Here is a 13,408-nt window from a genome sequence, read left to right as displayed (position 1 = left end):
ATACAGCTATTGACGTGTGGTCAGTACAGGTATGGACACTAGAGACGGCTTGACATCATACAGCTATTGACGTGTGGTCAGTACAGGTATGGACACTAGAGACGGCTTGACATCATACAGCTATTGACGTGTGGTCAGTACAGGTATGGACACTAGAGACGGCTTGACATCATACAGCTATTGACGTGTGGTCAGTACAGGTATGGACACTAGAGACGGCTTGACATCATACAGCTATTGACGTGTGGTCAGTACAGGTATGGACACTAGAGACGGCTTGACATCATACAGCTATTGACGTGTGGTCAGTACAGGTATGGACACTAGAGACGGCTTGACATCATACAGCTATTGACGTGTGGTCAGTACAGGTATGGACACTAGAGACGGCTTGACATCATACAGCTATTGACGTGTGGTCAGTACAGGTATGGACACTAGAGACGGCTTGACATCATACAGCTATTGACGTGTGGTCAGTACAGGTATGGACACTATAGACGGCTTGACATCATACAGCTATTGACGTGTTGTCAGTACAGGTATGGACACTAGAGACGGCTTTACATCATACAGCTATTGACGTGTGGTCAGTACAGGTATGGACACTAGAGACGGCTTGACATCATACAGCTATTGACGTGTGGTCAGTACAGGTATGGACACTAGAGACGGCTTGACATCATACAGCTATTGACGTGTGGTCAGTACAGGTATGGACACTAGAGACGGCTTGACATCATACAGCTATTGACGTGTGGTCAGTACAGGTATGGACACTAGAGACGGCTTGACATCATACAGCTATTGACGTGTGGTCAGTACAGGTATGGACACTAGAGACGGCTTGACATCATACAGCTATTGACGTGTGGTCAGTACAGGTATGGACACTAGAGACGGCTTGACATCATACAGCTATTGACGTGTGGTCAGTACAGGTATGGACACTAGAGACGGCTTGACATCATACAGCAATTGACGTGTGGTCAGTACAGGTATGGACACTTGAGACGGCTTGACATCATACAGCTATTGACGTGTGGTCAGTACAGGTATGGACACTAGAGACGGCTTGACATCATACAGCTATTGACGTGTGGTCAGTACAGGTATGGACACTTGAGACGGCTTGACATCATACAGCTATTGACGTGTGGTCAGTACAGGTATGGACACTAGATACGGCTTGACATCATACAGCTATTGACGTGTGGTCAGTACAGGTATGGACACTTGAGACGGCTTGACATCATACAGCTATTGACGTGTGGTCAGTACAGGTATGGACACTAGAGACGGCTTGACATCATACAGCTATTGACGTGTGGTCAGTACAGGTATGGACACTTGAGACGGCTTGACATCATACAGCAATTGTAGTGTGGTCAGTACAGGTATGGACACTTGAGACGGCTTGACATCATACAGCTATTGACGTGTGGTCAGTACAGGTATGGACACTAGAGACGGCTTGACATCATACAGCTATTGACGTGTGGTCAGTACAGGTATGGACACTTGAGACGGCTTGACATCATACAGCAATTGTAGTGTGGTCAGTACAGGTATGGACACTAGAGACGGCTTGACATCATACAGCTATTGACGTGTGGTCAGTACAGGTATGGACACTTGAGACGGCTTGACATCATACAGCTATTGACGTGTGGTCAGTACAGGTATGGACACTAGAGACGGCTTGACATCATACAGCTATTGACGTGTGGTCAGTACAGGTATGGACACTATAGACGGCTTGACATCATACAGCTATTGACGTGTGGTCAGTACAGGTATGGACACTAGAGACGGCTTGACATCATACAGCAATTGACGTGTGGTCAGTACAGGTATGGACACTTGAGACGGCTTGACATCATACAGCTATTGACGTGTGGTCAGTACAGGTATGGACACTTGAGACGGCTTGACATCATACAGCTATTGACGTGTTGTCAGTACAGGTATGGACACTTGAGACGGCTTGACATCATACAGCAATTGTAGTGTTGTCAGTACAGGTATGGACACTTGAGACGGCTTGACATCATAGCCTACAGCAATTGATACAAGATACAAGATACAAGAAGTTTTATTGTCCTCATCAATACAAGGAAATTTGGCATGTGTGTGGCAAGACATGATACACTGATACATAGACATTTACAAAACACAACTGAAGTTCAATATCAGCACACCCTTAGGCAACATAGCCTACCCACTACTTCAGACACACAGGCTACATGCGCCCCTCGGACGTACGCAACCCACAATTCACCCAGCCATACAGCTCCACATGCACTTACTCATTCATGCAGCACTCTAGCACCCGGCCATGTACAACTCACACACTGGAACCCTCATACGGCTACATATTGCATTATAACACCCGCACAAACATTACAACCTCAAACATCGTACTAGATCTACAACTAACAAGCATACATCCACTATCATGCACCGAATACATCATCATACATTACATCATAACATATTGCATTATAACACACGCACAAACATTACAACATCAAACATCGTACTATAATCTACAACTAACAAGCATACATCCACTATCATGCACCGAATACATCATCATACATTACATCATAACATATTGCATTATAAAACACGCACAAACATTACAACATCAAACATCGTACTATAATCTACAACTAACAAGCATACATCCACTATCATGCACCGAATACATCATCATACATTACATCATAACATATTGCATTATAACACCCGCACAAACATTACAACATCAGACATCGTACTATAATCTACAACTAACAAACAATCATAAACACCAAGTACATCATCGTACATTAATTACATCATACCCCCCCACCCCACCTCACCCCACCATACATTCACAATCGACACATAATACATCATCATACATATATACATTACATCATAACCCCCATACATTATCACAAATTACATTACATCATACCCCACCCCCCCTATTACGTACCACAGTTCACAGCACTCACTGTCCTTCCGCAGTCACAGTTCGCATCACCCATAGTCCTCACAGCCCAGTTCACATCACCCATAGTCAAATTTCACAGCACTCAAGTCTATCTAGTATACTATCACATTCACAGGGACTGGTTGTATAGTCGTACAGCCATCGGGAGGAACGAGTACCTCATCCGGTTCGTCCTGGCCCGCCAGCACCTCAAACGGCGTGATGACTCTCGCGTGGGCTCGCACGATGCGAGCGCCTGGTGCAGAGGGTGGCGGTCGTCAGAGCGGATCATGCTCAGCTTCTTCAGCGCCACACTCGGGAATCGAGTGCTGAGAGGCTGAAGCTCAGAGCCAATGACGGAGCCTGCTTTCTTCACGATCTTCTCCAACCTTTCCATGTCGCCCTTCTTTGCACTGCTGTGGTAGCAGAGCTGGTTGAAGGAGACGACACTCTGAATAGTCGCCTGGTAGAAGAGATGGAGGATCTGCGGGTCGACGTGGAACTGCCGCAGCTTCCTCAGGAAGAAGAGCCTCTGGTTTGCCCGCTTGCACACGGCGTCCACGTTTGGCGACCAGTCGAGCTGGTTGTCGATGATGGTGCCCAGATACTTGTAGGTATCCACCATCTCGACTGGTTCGCCCTTGATGATGATGGGGTCGACGGGGGACTTGGTTCGTCGGAAGTCCATGATGAGTTCCTTCGTCTTGCTCACGTTGAGCTCCAGGAAGTTGTCGTCGCACCACTGCACCAGCTCCTCCACGGCGTTTCTGTACGCCGATTCGTCGTTCTTCAGGAGTCGGCGGTGTACAGCGTGAAGAGCGTGGGAGACAGCACGCAGCCTTGAGGGGCGCCTGTATTGGTGGCGACAGCCTTGGACAAGACTTGTCCAATACGGACCCGCTGGGTTCGCTTCGTAAGGAAGCTGAAGACTCAACTGATCAGCACTGGATTGACGTCGAACTCCAGCAGCTTCCTCATCATGAGATGAGGCTGGATGGTGTTGAAGGCGCTGCTGAAGTCGATGAACAGGACCCTGGCGTAAGAGGAGGGTTTCTCCAGGTGGGCGGAGACGTTGTGGACGAGGGTCAGGATCGCATCTTCAGTACTCCGGTTGCGGGTGTATGCAAACTGAAGAGGATCCTGATGGTCCTCTGTCTCCAACCTCAGCCTCCGAAGGACCAACTTCTCAGCGCACTTGAAGGGGATGGAGGTGAGCGCTACAGGCCTGTAGTCGTTCAGTGTCGAGGGATTGGGCCGGCTTCTTGGGCACAGGAACAATGATGGAGCTCTTCCAGATTGCAGGGATGGAATGTTCGTCGAGGGACCTCTGGAAGAGCTCGCAGTAGTCAATCAATCAATCAATCAATGAGGCTTATATTGCGCATATTCCGTGGGTACAGTTCTAGGCGCTCTGCAGTGATGCCGTGTGGGATGAAATTTTATACGGCCAGTAGATTGCAGCCCATTTCGGCACATATTTACCTTTCACGGCCTGTTATTCCAAGTCACACGGGTATAGGTAGACAATTATTAACTGTGCCTAAGCAATTTTGCCAGGAAAGACCCTTTTGTCAATCGTGGGATCTTTAACGTGCACACCCAATGTAGTGTACACGGGGGGAGGGTTCGGACACCGAAGAGAGTCTGCACACAAAGTTGACTCTGTGAAATAAATTTCCGCCGAACCTGGGATCGAACTCACGCTGACAGCGGCAAACTGAATACAAATCCAGCGTGCTACCAACTGAGCTATATCCCCGCCCAGGGGCAAGGGAGTCTCAGCATTCCCGTAGAAGCCTGCCAGTGATGTTGTCTGGGCCTGCAGCACTGCGTGCTTTGAGCTTCTTGAAGTTCGACCGGACTTCGTCGGTGGTGATGGTGATGGGCATGGACGGGCGGCTGAGCACCTCCTCCATGACTTTCCGTTGTTCTTCGCTGAAGTCACGCTGATCAAACCGGGCGTAGAAAGTGTTGAGCTCTCCTGCCAGCTTCGCCTCATCCGTCGTCTTGAGTGGGACTTTCTTCGGCTTGTAGCCGGTGATGGTCTGGACGTCCTGCCAGTACTGCCTGGAGTTGCCCTCTCTAAAGTTATTCTCCAGCTTGGTCGCGAAGCGACGTTTGTCCTCTCTGATCTGCCTGGTAAGTTGCCGCTGGACAGCCTTCACCTCGTCGCAGTCATCGCTCTTGAACAACCCTTCCTGTAGAGCAGCCTCTTCAAACCCGGTGTTACCCAAGGCTTGGTTTTGGGGTAGACTGTGCAGGACTTGGTCTCAAGAACAGTGTCTGCGCAGAAGGCGATGTACGCCGAGGTGGCGTCGGCTGTCGCATCGAGGCTGGGGTCAAAGAAGATGCTCCAGTCTGTAGACTCAAAGCAGCCGCTAAGAGCCTCTGACGAGTCACTGGTCCACTTCTTCACCTCTCTCACGATGGGCTTCTCCCGCTTCAGACGCTGTCGGTATGTAGGCACCAGCTGCACCATGTTGTGGGGGCTCCTGCCGAGGCCAGGGAGTGGCTTGGAGCTGTAGGCGCCGCGGATGTTGCCGTAGCACAGGTCGATGGTCTTGGTCTTGTGAGTCAGACACGTGACGTACTGCTTGAAGTGGGGGAGCGCTCGGTTCAGCTTGCAGTGGTTGAAGTCCCCGAGCACAAGGCAAGGGGCGTCGGGGGACTGCGAAGCCAACCTGTGCACAACCTCCGCCACCTTGGAGCAGGCCACCTTCGCATCTGCCTTGGGGTGAATGTACAGTGCGGTCACGAAGAGTTGGTTGAACTCCCGTGGGAGGTACAAGGGCCGGAGGGCAGCAGTTAAAAGTTCAATGTCCTCACAGCAGACCTTCTCCTTGACGGTGATGTTGGTGCACACATTGTTGCTGACAAATATGCAGACACCGCCTCCTCTAGACTTGCCAGTGTCCTCCCGGGTGCGGTCAAGTCGAACGACAGAGAAGCCAGGTAAATCTGGGTCCCCGTCATCCTCGGTCAACCACGACTCGGAAAAGCAGATCACAGCGTAGTGTGGTCAGTACAGGTATGGACACTTGAGACGGCTTGACATCATACAGCAATTGACGTGTGGTCAGTACAGGTATGGACACTTGAGACGGCTTGACATCATACAGCTATTGACGTGTGGTCAGTACAGGTATATTTCATTTGAACATAATATGGCTCTTTCTGTGCAAAAGCAACCTAAAATAACATATATATCAACCTCACAGGACGATATGCAATCTTATCCTTATCTTTATGCTTGTCCTTATCGTTATGGTATCCTATATTATCCTTATTGTATCCTTATATTATCTATCTATTCTAATATATTATTATCTGTGTCGTGACAGCGGTGTGAGCCAGAGACAATGTGTATTCGTCGGGCGAATGGCAGTGGCCTGCACCGTGACGTGTTACTGTCCATGCTGCCAGCCCCCTGTAACACCTGACCTTCCGTTTCTGTGGGGGTTGCCATTGACTTCTGTTGTTGTTTTCTTGCAGGCTCTGGAGCACAGATCTGCAGTCCGTCAGGAAGACGGTTGGCTGAAGTGGCCTCTCGGATTAGTTGAGGGTGCTGGCTGCTTCAAGGAGAGCACAGTCCGTCAGGAAGACGGTTGGCTGAAGTGGCCTCTCGGGTTTGTCGAGGGTGCTGGCTGCCTCAAGGAGAGCACAGTCCGTCAGGAAGACGGTTGGCTGAAGTGGCCTCTCGGGTTTGTCGAGGGTGCTGGCTGCCTCAAGGAGAGCACAGTCCGTCAGGAAGACGGTTGGCTGAAGTGGCCTCTCGGGTTTGTCGAGGGTGCTGGCTGCCTCAAGGAGAGCACAGTCCGTCAGGAAGACGGTTGGCTGAAGTGGCCTCTCGGGTTTGTCGAGGGTGCTGGCTGCCTCAAGGAGAGCACAGTCCGTCAGGAAGACTGTCACGTTTCAATATCACAATAAGGTGATTATGAACGGTTAGTTACTTCTAACTAACTAACCACACCACGATCCACTCCCGCAGTCATACAAATAGATAGAATCAACAAAAGTATAAGTTTCAGACGCCTGTTTATGTAATAACACGCCACCTCCCTCGAGACTTCACTCCAAATATGTTCTTTTACGTTCAAAACGTAAAATACCAAGAGGTCACTGACAACAAATGCCAGTTAAGTGTAGAAAATTATAGTAACACACTGATCCCGTGTAAAGTTAGGAAAATATAGCTGATCTGTAAACTGCTGGTTTTATGCAGGTGTCACACACCCCACGCTGTCATCACTCGAGTATAATCTCTGTCGCGGACAGTTGTATGTAGTTATAAGGTTCCTTGGTCGGGCGTTGCTGACAGGTACCTGTGTCAAGGTGGGAAGACCTGTAGCTGGGCTTAGCTCAGTGATTCGCGCCTTGCACGCTTTGCACGCATTGCACGGGACGTTCACGGTAGGCTGCGCGCTATTTGTAGAGTTCACCGGTTACCTGGTTGCTGACTGTAAAATTCATAAGCATTCTTTTTTCTGTCTCGGCCGAGACCAGATGTTTGTCGAACGGCTTCGAAATTCGTGTGTGAATTGTCGTTTGAGTTCGAAGTTATTTTCAGTAGTAATGTACGTCTACTGTGGACTTTGTTAAAGTCGGTTGCGTAAAGTGTACGCGATGATTTTCATTAGCCTGTGTGAGGTAAGTCATATTTCTTGGTCTAATTGGATAGACTTTTGTCAGTTTTTGCTGAAGGTGAATTAGCGGCCGGTGGCAGGGGACAGGGAACCTACATTAGTTACCAGTTGTACTGTTTTGTCTCGTCTTTGTGTTGTAAATAGTGTTCATCATAGGGTTTAAAAGGAAATCATTATAATGGTAAATTATATGGTAGAAGGAAACCAAAGTTTAGAGTCATTGTGCTTCCTCCTCATCCCTAATAATGATGTCTATTGGAGGAGGAAGTCACGTGTCTTATATTTTTGGGGAGATTATTGACTTTGGCCTTCTAGGCTTTCAGTGTTTACTGTCGAAGACAGACCGGACGGGAAGGTGCGAACCCTAGCTTCACAGCATGGAGGAGGCACCACCACGCTGCTGCTTGAGCAGCCAGTTTGGACTCTCGCATCGTCACCCCCACGCTGCTGTGTGAGCAGCCCCTCTGGATCTTCTCCGAGGCTTCATTACGCTGTTTTGAGCAGCTATCTTGTAACGTCACAGCGGCGCAACCACGCTGCTGTTGGGCAGCAACATCGAACCGGCGCCGCCGCTGCAGAGTGTGTGCCGTGTGACAGCTCTTAACTGGGCTGATTCTCTCACCCCCGCGACAGAGACGCAGGTGTCGACCCGAGGGCGCACCCCCCCCCCCCCTGAATTCGTCGAACGTGTAGATAAGTACTTTCTTACGATAGATATCATTTATGGAATGAGGAGGGCCTTTATGACGTACGTGCTTTGTGTTTGACTATCCTGATTGTCTCGTATGTCGTTTGTTGACATTATTTTGACTGTTGTGTACTTTCTCATGTTCATTATGTTCATCTTCATGTATTCGTGTTAACCCTTCCATTGTTCCATCCATCGTCACCCCCATATTTCACCCAACTGGGAACTATTAAATACTTACATTTATTTACATCGGTGTTCTGTGAGTGCTGTGTGGTGTGGCCAAAGTTTTTGTGTGAAAAACTAAACATGCAAACGTGCATGCACGCGACAATCACAAATATAATAGATGACCAGGTGGTATGAAGGGTGCATAAGACATGGTGCACTTAGCTTTGTGGTGCCACTGAGTGGACGGCCTGTAATTTGTTCATAGTCTCCACAACTGCTCCGTAGAATGTAGTGCCGTCTGGCGTGGCTACGAAGCAGGGAAAAGTGGAGACATCAGGCGCCTCACTCAGTTGCTGGTTAACCGGTTAGCGGGTTATGTCTGATGGTCCGGTTACAGCGTCCGCAAATAGGCAGCAAAACAGCCAGCAACAGTAGAAGATGAAGAAAGGCTGCAACAAAAAGCACCGGTGCACTAAACATGCCAAGCTACCCCTCAACCTCCACGGTTAAACATGTCATCTTCACACATATCTCATCGAGCACGTGGGCCTGCACAAACGAACTTTTATAACAACAAATCAGCCATTTCCTTCCTTCTCTCCATATCTGCAAAAACCATATACAGATTATTATTTTAGCGTCACAAAGAGCAAATTATGCGCTAACCTGGAAAGAACAACAGAGAGTATTTCATTCCACAAACACAGACTCGTCAACAGCGTTAAATAATGATTTATTACCTCAAAAGCCTATGTAGGTAGCACTCTCATTGAAGCGAAAACCGCTTCCTCCTTTGAATGGCACCTGTTCGTCAACAGCGATACCCCATTCACCCTCTTGCCGAATCCTTTATGCGGTGAAATTTCTTTCCCGCACAGCGAAGAGAAATTGACGACCCGTTACGTCAGACCGCATGTGAACGGAGAGAAAGTGGTCTCAAACTGAAGTTTTCATGAAGCCCTCCTGTACATGCAGAGCGGCGCGTTGAATATCAATGCAGAAATCAAAGCGATGAAGTCCATCAAACTCGCAGGAAATATAAGACACCGACCGTTCTCCCCAGCGCTGAGTTTTCGAGTGTCCAGTTAACATGTCTCAGACAGACAACCTTGACGAAATCACGTGACTAACCCTGTCACATACCCCAGTTTAGTTATCGACAATTCTGCCTCGACAGCAGAAATCACCCCCGTGAAATCCGTGCAACACAAAATATCCGTGTTCGTTACGCGCTGTCAGCAAAACCCACAACCGTTGACAGAAAGCACAGGCGCTTTCTATCGCAATTGACCAAGAGAAGGCACCCCACAGAGTGACACTTTCTTGATCCATGTCACTAAATCGTGACAAAGACGGTTGGCTGAAGTGGCCTCTCGGGTTTGTCGAAGGTGCTGGCTACCTCAAGGAGAGCACAATCCGTCAGGAAGACGGTTGGCTGAAATGGCCTCTCGTGTTTGTCGAGGGTGCTGGCTGCCTCAAGGAGAGCACAGACTTCGGGCCTGAAGTAGGCAGACAGCTGCCCAGGTGGAATGGATTCGGTGAGGCAGCTTCGGTCAGGGAAACAAATGAAAACGCCTCCTCCCCCATTCTTCACTGCACTCTCAGCGGAACCATCTGTGAAAACGTGTGTCCAGGTGTCAGCGGGGAAGGCTCTGTCCAGTGGCTCAAGTGTCAGCGGGGAAGGCTCTGTCCAGTGGCTCAAGTGTCAGCGGGGAAGGCTCTGTCCAGTGGATCAAGTGTCAGCGGGGAAGGCTCTGTCCAGTGGCTCAAGTGTCAGCGGGGAAGGCTCTGTCCAGTGGATCAAGTGTTAGCGGGGAAGGCTCTGTCCAGTGGCTCAAGTGTCAGCGGGGAAGGCTCTGTCCAGTGGATCAAGTGTCAGCGGGGAAGGCTCTGTCCAGTGGATCAAGTGTTAGCGGGGAAGACTCTGTCCAGTGGCTCAAGTGTCAGCGGGGAAGGCTCTGTCCAATGGCTCAAGTGTCAGCAAGGAAGGCTCTGTCCAGTGGCTCAAGTGTCAGCGGGGAAGGCTCTGTCCAGTGGCTCAAGTGTCAGCGGGGAAGGCTCTGTCCAGTGGATCAAGTGTTAGCGGGGAAGACTCTGTCCAGTGGCTCAAGTGTCAGCGGGGAAGGCTCTGTCCAATGGCTCAAGTGTCAGCAAGGAAGGCTCTGTCCAGTGGCTCAAGTGTCAGCGGGGAAGGCTCTGTCCAGTGGCTCAAGTGTCAGCGGGGAAGGCTCTGTCCAGTGGATCAAGTGTCAGCGGGGAAGGCTCTGTCCAGTGGATCAAGTGTCAGCGGGGAAGACTCTGTCCAGTGGCTCAAGTGTCAGCGGGGAAGGCTCTGTCCAATGGCTCAAGTGTCAGCAAGGAAGGCTCTGTCCAGTGGCTCAAGTGTCAGCGGGGAAGGCTCTGTCCAGTGGCTCAAGTGTCAGCGGGGAAGGCTCTGTCCAGTGGCTCAAGTGTCAGCGGGGAAGGCTCTGTCCAGTGGCTCAGGTGTCAGCGGGAAAGGCTCTGTCCAGTGGCTCAAGTGTCAGCGGGGAAGGCTCTGTCCAGTGGCTCAAGTGTCAGCGGGGAAGGCTCTGTCCAGTGGCTCAGGTGTCAGCGGGAAAGGCTCTGTCCAGTGGCTCAAGTGTCAGCGGGGAAGGCTCTGTCCAGTGGCTCAAGTGTCAGCGGGGAAGGCTCTGTCCAGTGGCTCAAGTGTCAGCGGGGAAGGCTCTGTCCAGTGGCTCAAGTGTCAGCGGGGAAGGCTCTGTCCAGTGGCTCAAGTGTCAGCGGGGAAGGCTCTGTCCAGTGGCTCAAGTGTCAGAGTCATCAGTTCAGTTGTTGAGTGATCTTCCTTGGTGCGTATCGCTAGGTCTAGGGCAATGTTCAGGTCATCACCGTCAGACTCTTCATAGTCCTGGAGGGATTCGATGTTGTGTGGACCCTGAGGCAGGGTGTCAGCTTGCTGTCGCTGTAGGGCCTTAATGTTGTGTGGACCCTGAGGCAGGGTGTCAGCTTGCTGTCGCTGTAGGGCCTTCATGTTGTGTGGACCCTGAGGCAGGGTGTCAGCTTGCTGTCGCTGTAGGGCCTTCATGTTGTGTGGACCCTGAGGCAGGGTGTCAGCTTGCTGTCGCTGTAGGGCCTTCATGTTGTGTGGACCCTGAGGCAGGGTGTCAGCTTGCTGTCGCTGTAGGGCCTTCATGTTGTGTGGACCCTGAGGCAGGGTGTCAGCTTGCTGTCGCTGTAGGGCCTTAATGTTGTGTGGACCCTGAGGCAGGGTGTCAGCTTGCTGTCGCTGTAGGGCCTTAATGTTGTGTGGACCCTGAGGCAGGGTGTCAGCTTGCTGTCGCTGTAGGGCCTTCATGTTGTGTGGACCCTGAGGCAGGGTGTCAGCTTGCTGTCGCTGTAGGGCCTTCATGTTGTGTGGACCCTGAGGCAGGGTGTCAGCTTGCTGTCGCTGTAGGGCCTTCATGTTGTGTGGACCCTGAGGCAGGGTGTCAGCTTGCTGTCGCTGTAGGGCCTTCATGTTGTGTGGACCCTGAGGCAGGGTGTCAGCTTGCTGTCGCTGTAGGGCCTTCATGTTGTGTGGACCCTGAGGCAGGGTGTCAGCTTGCTGTCTCTGTAGGGCCTTCATGTTGTGTGGACCCTGAGGCAGGGTGTCAGCTTGCTGTCGCTGTAGGGCCTTCATGTTGTGTGGACCCTGAGGCAGGGTGTCAGCTTGCTGTCGCTGTAGGGCCTTCATGTTGTGTGGACCCTGAGGCAGGGTGTCAGCTTGCTGTCGCTGTAGGGCCTTCATGTTGTGTGGACCCTGAGGCAGGGTGTCAGCTTGCTGTCGCTGTAGGGCCTTCATGTTGTGTGGACCCTGAGGCAGGGTGTCAGCTTGCTGTCGCTGTAGGGCCTTCATGTTGTGTGGACCCTGAGGCAGGGTGTCAGCTTGCTGTCGCTGTAGGGCCTTCATGTTGTGTGGACCCTGAGGCAGGGTGTCAGCTTGCTGTCGCTGTAGGGCCTTCATGTTGTGTGGACCCTGAGGCAGGGTGTCAGCTTGCTGTCGCTGTAGGGCCTTCATGTTGTGTGGACCCTGAGGCAGGGTGTCAGCTTGCTGTCGCTGTAGGGCCTTCATGTTGTGTGGACCCTGAGGCAGGGTGTCAGCTTGCTGTCGCTGTAGGGCCTTCATGTTGTGTGGACCCTGAGGCAGGGTGTCAGCTTGCTGTCGCTGTAGGGCCTTCATGTTGTGTGGACCCTGAGGCAGGGTGTCAGCTTGCTGTCGCTGTAGGGCCTTCATGTTGTGTGGACCCTGAGGCAGGGTGTCAGCTTGCTGTCGCTGTAGGGCCTTCATGTTGTGTGGACCCTGAGGCAGGGTGTCAGCTTGCTGTCGCTGTAGGGCCTTCATGTTGTGTGGACCCTGAGGCAGGGTGTCAGCTTGCTGTCGCTGTAGGGCCTTCATGTTGTGTGGACCCTGAGGCAGGGTGTCAGCTTGCTGTCTCTGTAGGGCCTTCATGTTGTGTGGACCCTGAGGCAGGGTGTCAGCTTGCTGTCGCTGTAGGGCCTTCATGTTGTGTGGACCCTGAGGCAGGGTGTCAGCTTGCTGTCGCTGTAGGGCCTTCATGTTGTGTGGACCCTGAGGCAGGGTGTCAGCTTGCTGTCGCTGTAGGGCCTTCATGTTGTGTGGACCCTGAGGCAGGGTGTCAGCTTGCTGTCGCTGTAGGGCCTTCATGTTGTGTGGACCCTGAGGCAGGGTGTCAGCTTGCTGTCGCTGTAGGGCCTTCATGTTGTGTGGACCCTGAGGCAGGGTGTCAGCTTGCTGTCGCTGTAGGGCCTTCATGTTGTGTGGACCCTGAGGCAGGGTGTCAGCTTGCTGTCGCTGTAGGGCCTTCATGTTGTGTGGACCCTGAGGCAGGGTGTCAGCTTGCTGTCTCTGTAGGGCCTTCATGTTGTGTGGACCCTGAGGCA

At 51.4% G+C, this 13,408-nt stretch overlaps 2 protein-coding genes across 2 annotated transcripts in view; both read right to left on the bottom strand.

Annotated features, from left to right (window-relative positions):
• Positions 1-3,192: 3,192 nt before the first annotated feature.
• On the bottom strand, positions 3,193-6,449 carry LOC138957654 (uncharacterized; the record flags this gene model as incomplete). Its single annotated transcript, XM_070328731.1, has 5 exons — positions 6,420-6,449; positions 5,214-5,972; positions 4,781-5,181; positions 3,945-4,244; positions 3,193-3,834 (listed from the first exon to the last, which is right to left on the bottom strand). Coding segments are annotated over exons 1-5 (2,132 nt in total), but the record flags the coding sequence as incomplete, so codon positions are not given.
• Positions 6,450-11,237: 4,788 nt separating this feature from the next.
• LOC138957653 (suprabasin-like) overlaps positions 11,238-13,408 on the bottom strand; it is a gene marked incomplete at its 5' end in the record, with an annotated part of 2,635 nt that continues 464 nt past the window's right edge. Inside the window, one exon of the mRNA XM_070328730.1 lies at positions 11,238-13,408. This exon is cut by the window's right edge and continues 464 nt beyond it. Coding sequence (XP_070184831.1) covers positions 11,238-13,408 — 2,171 coding nt within the window.

Source organism: Littorina saxatilis, unplaced genomic scaffold (assembly GCF_037325665.1).
Source record: "Littorina saxatilis isolate snail1 unplaced genomic scaffold, US_GU_Lsax_2.0 scaffold_1578, whole genome shotgun sequence".
NCBI classification, from domain to species: domain Eukaryota; kingdom Metazoa; phylum Mollusca; class Gastropoda; order Littorinimorpha; family Littorinidae; genus Littorina; species Littorina saxatilis.
This window is presented reverse-complemented; position numbering and strand designations above follow the sequence as displayed.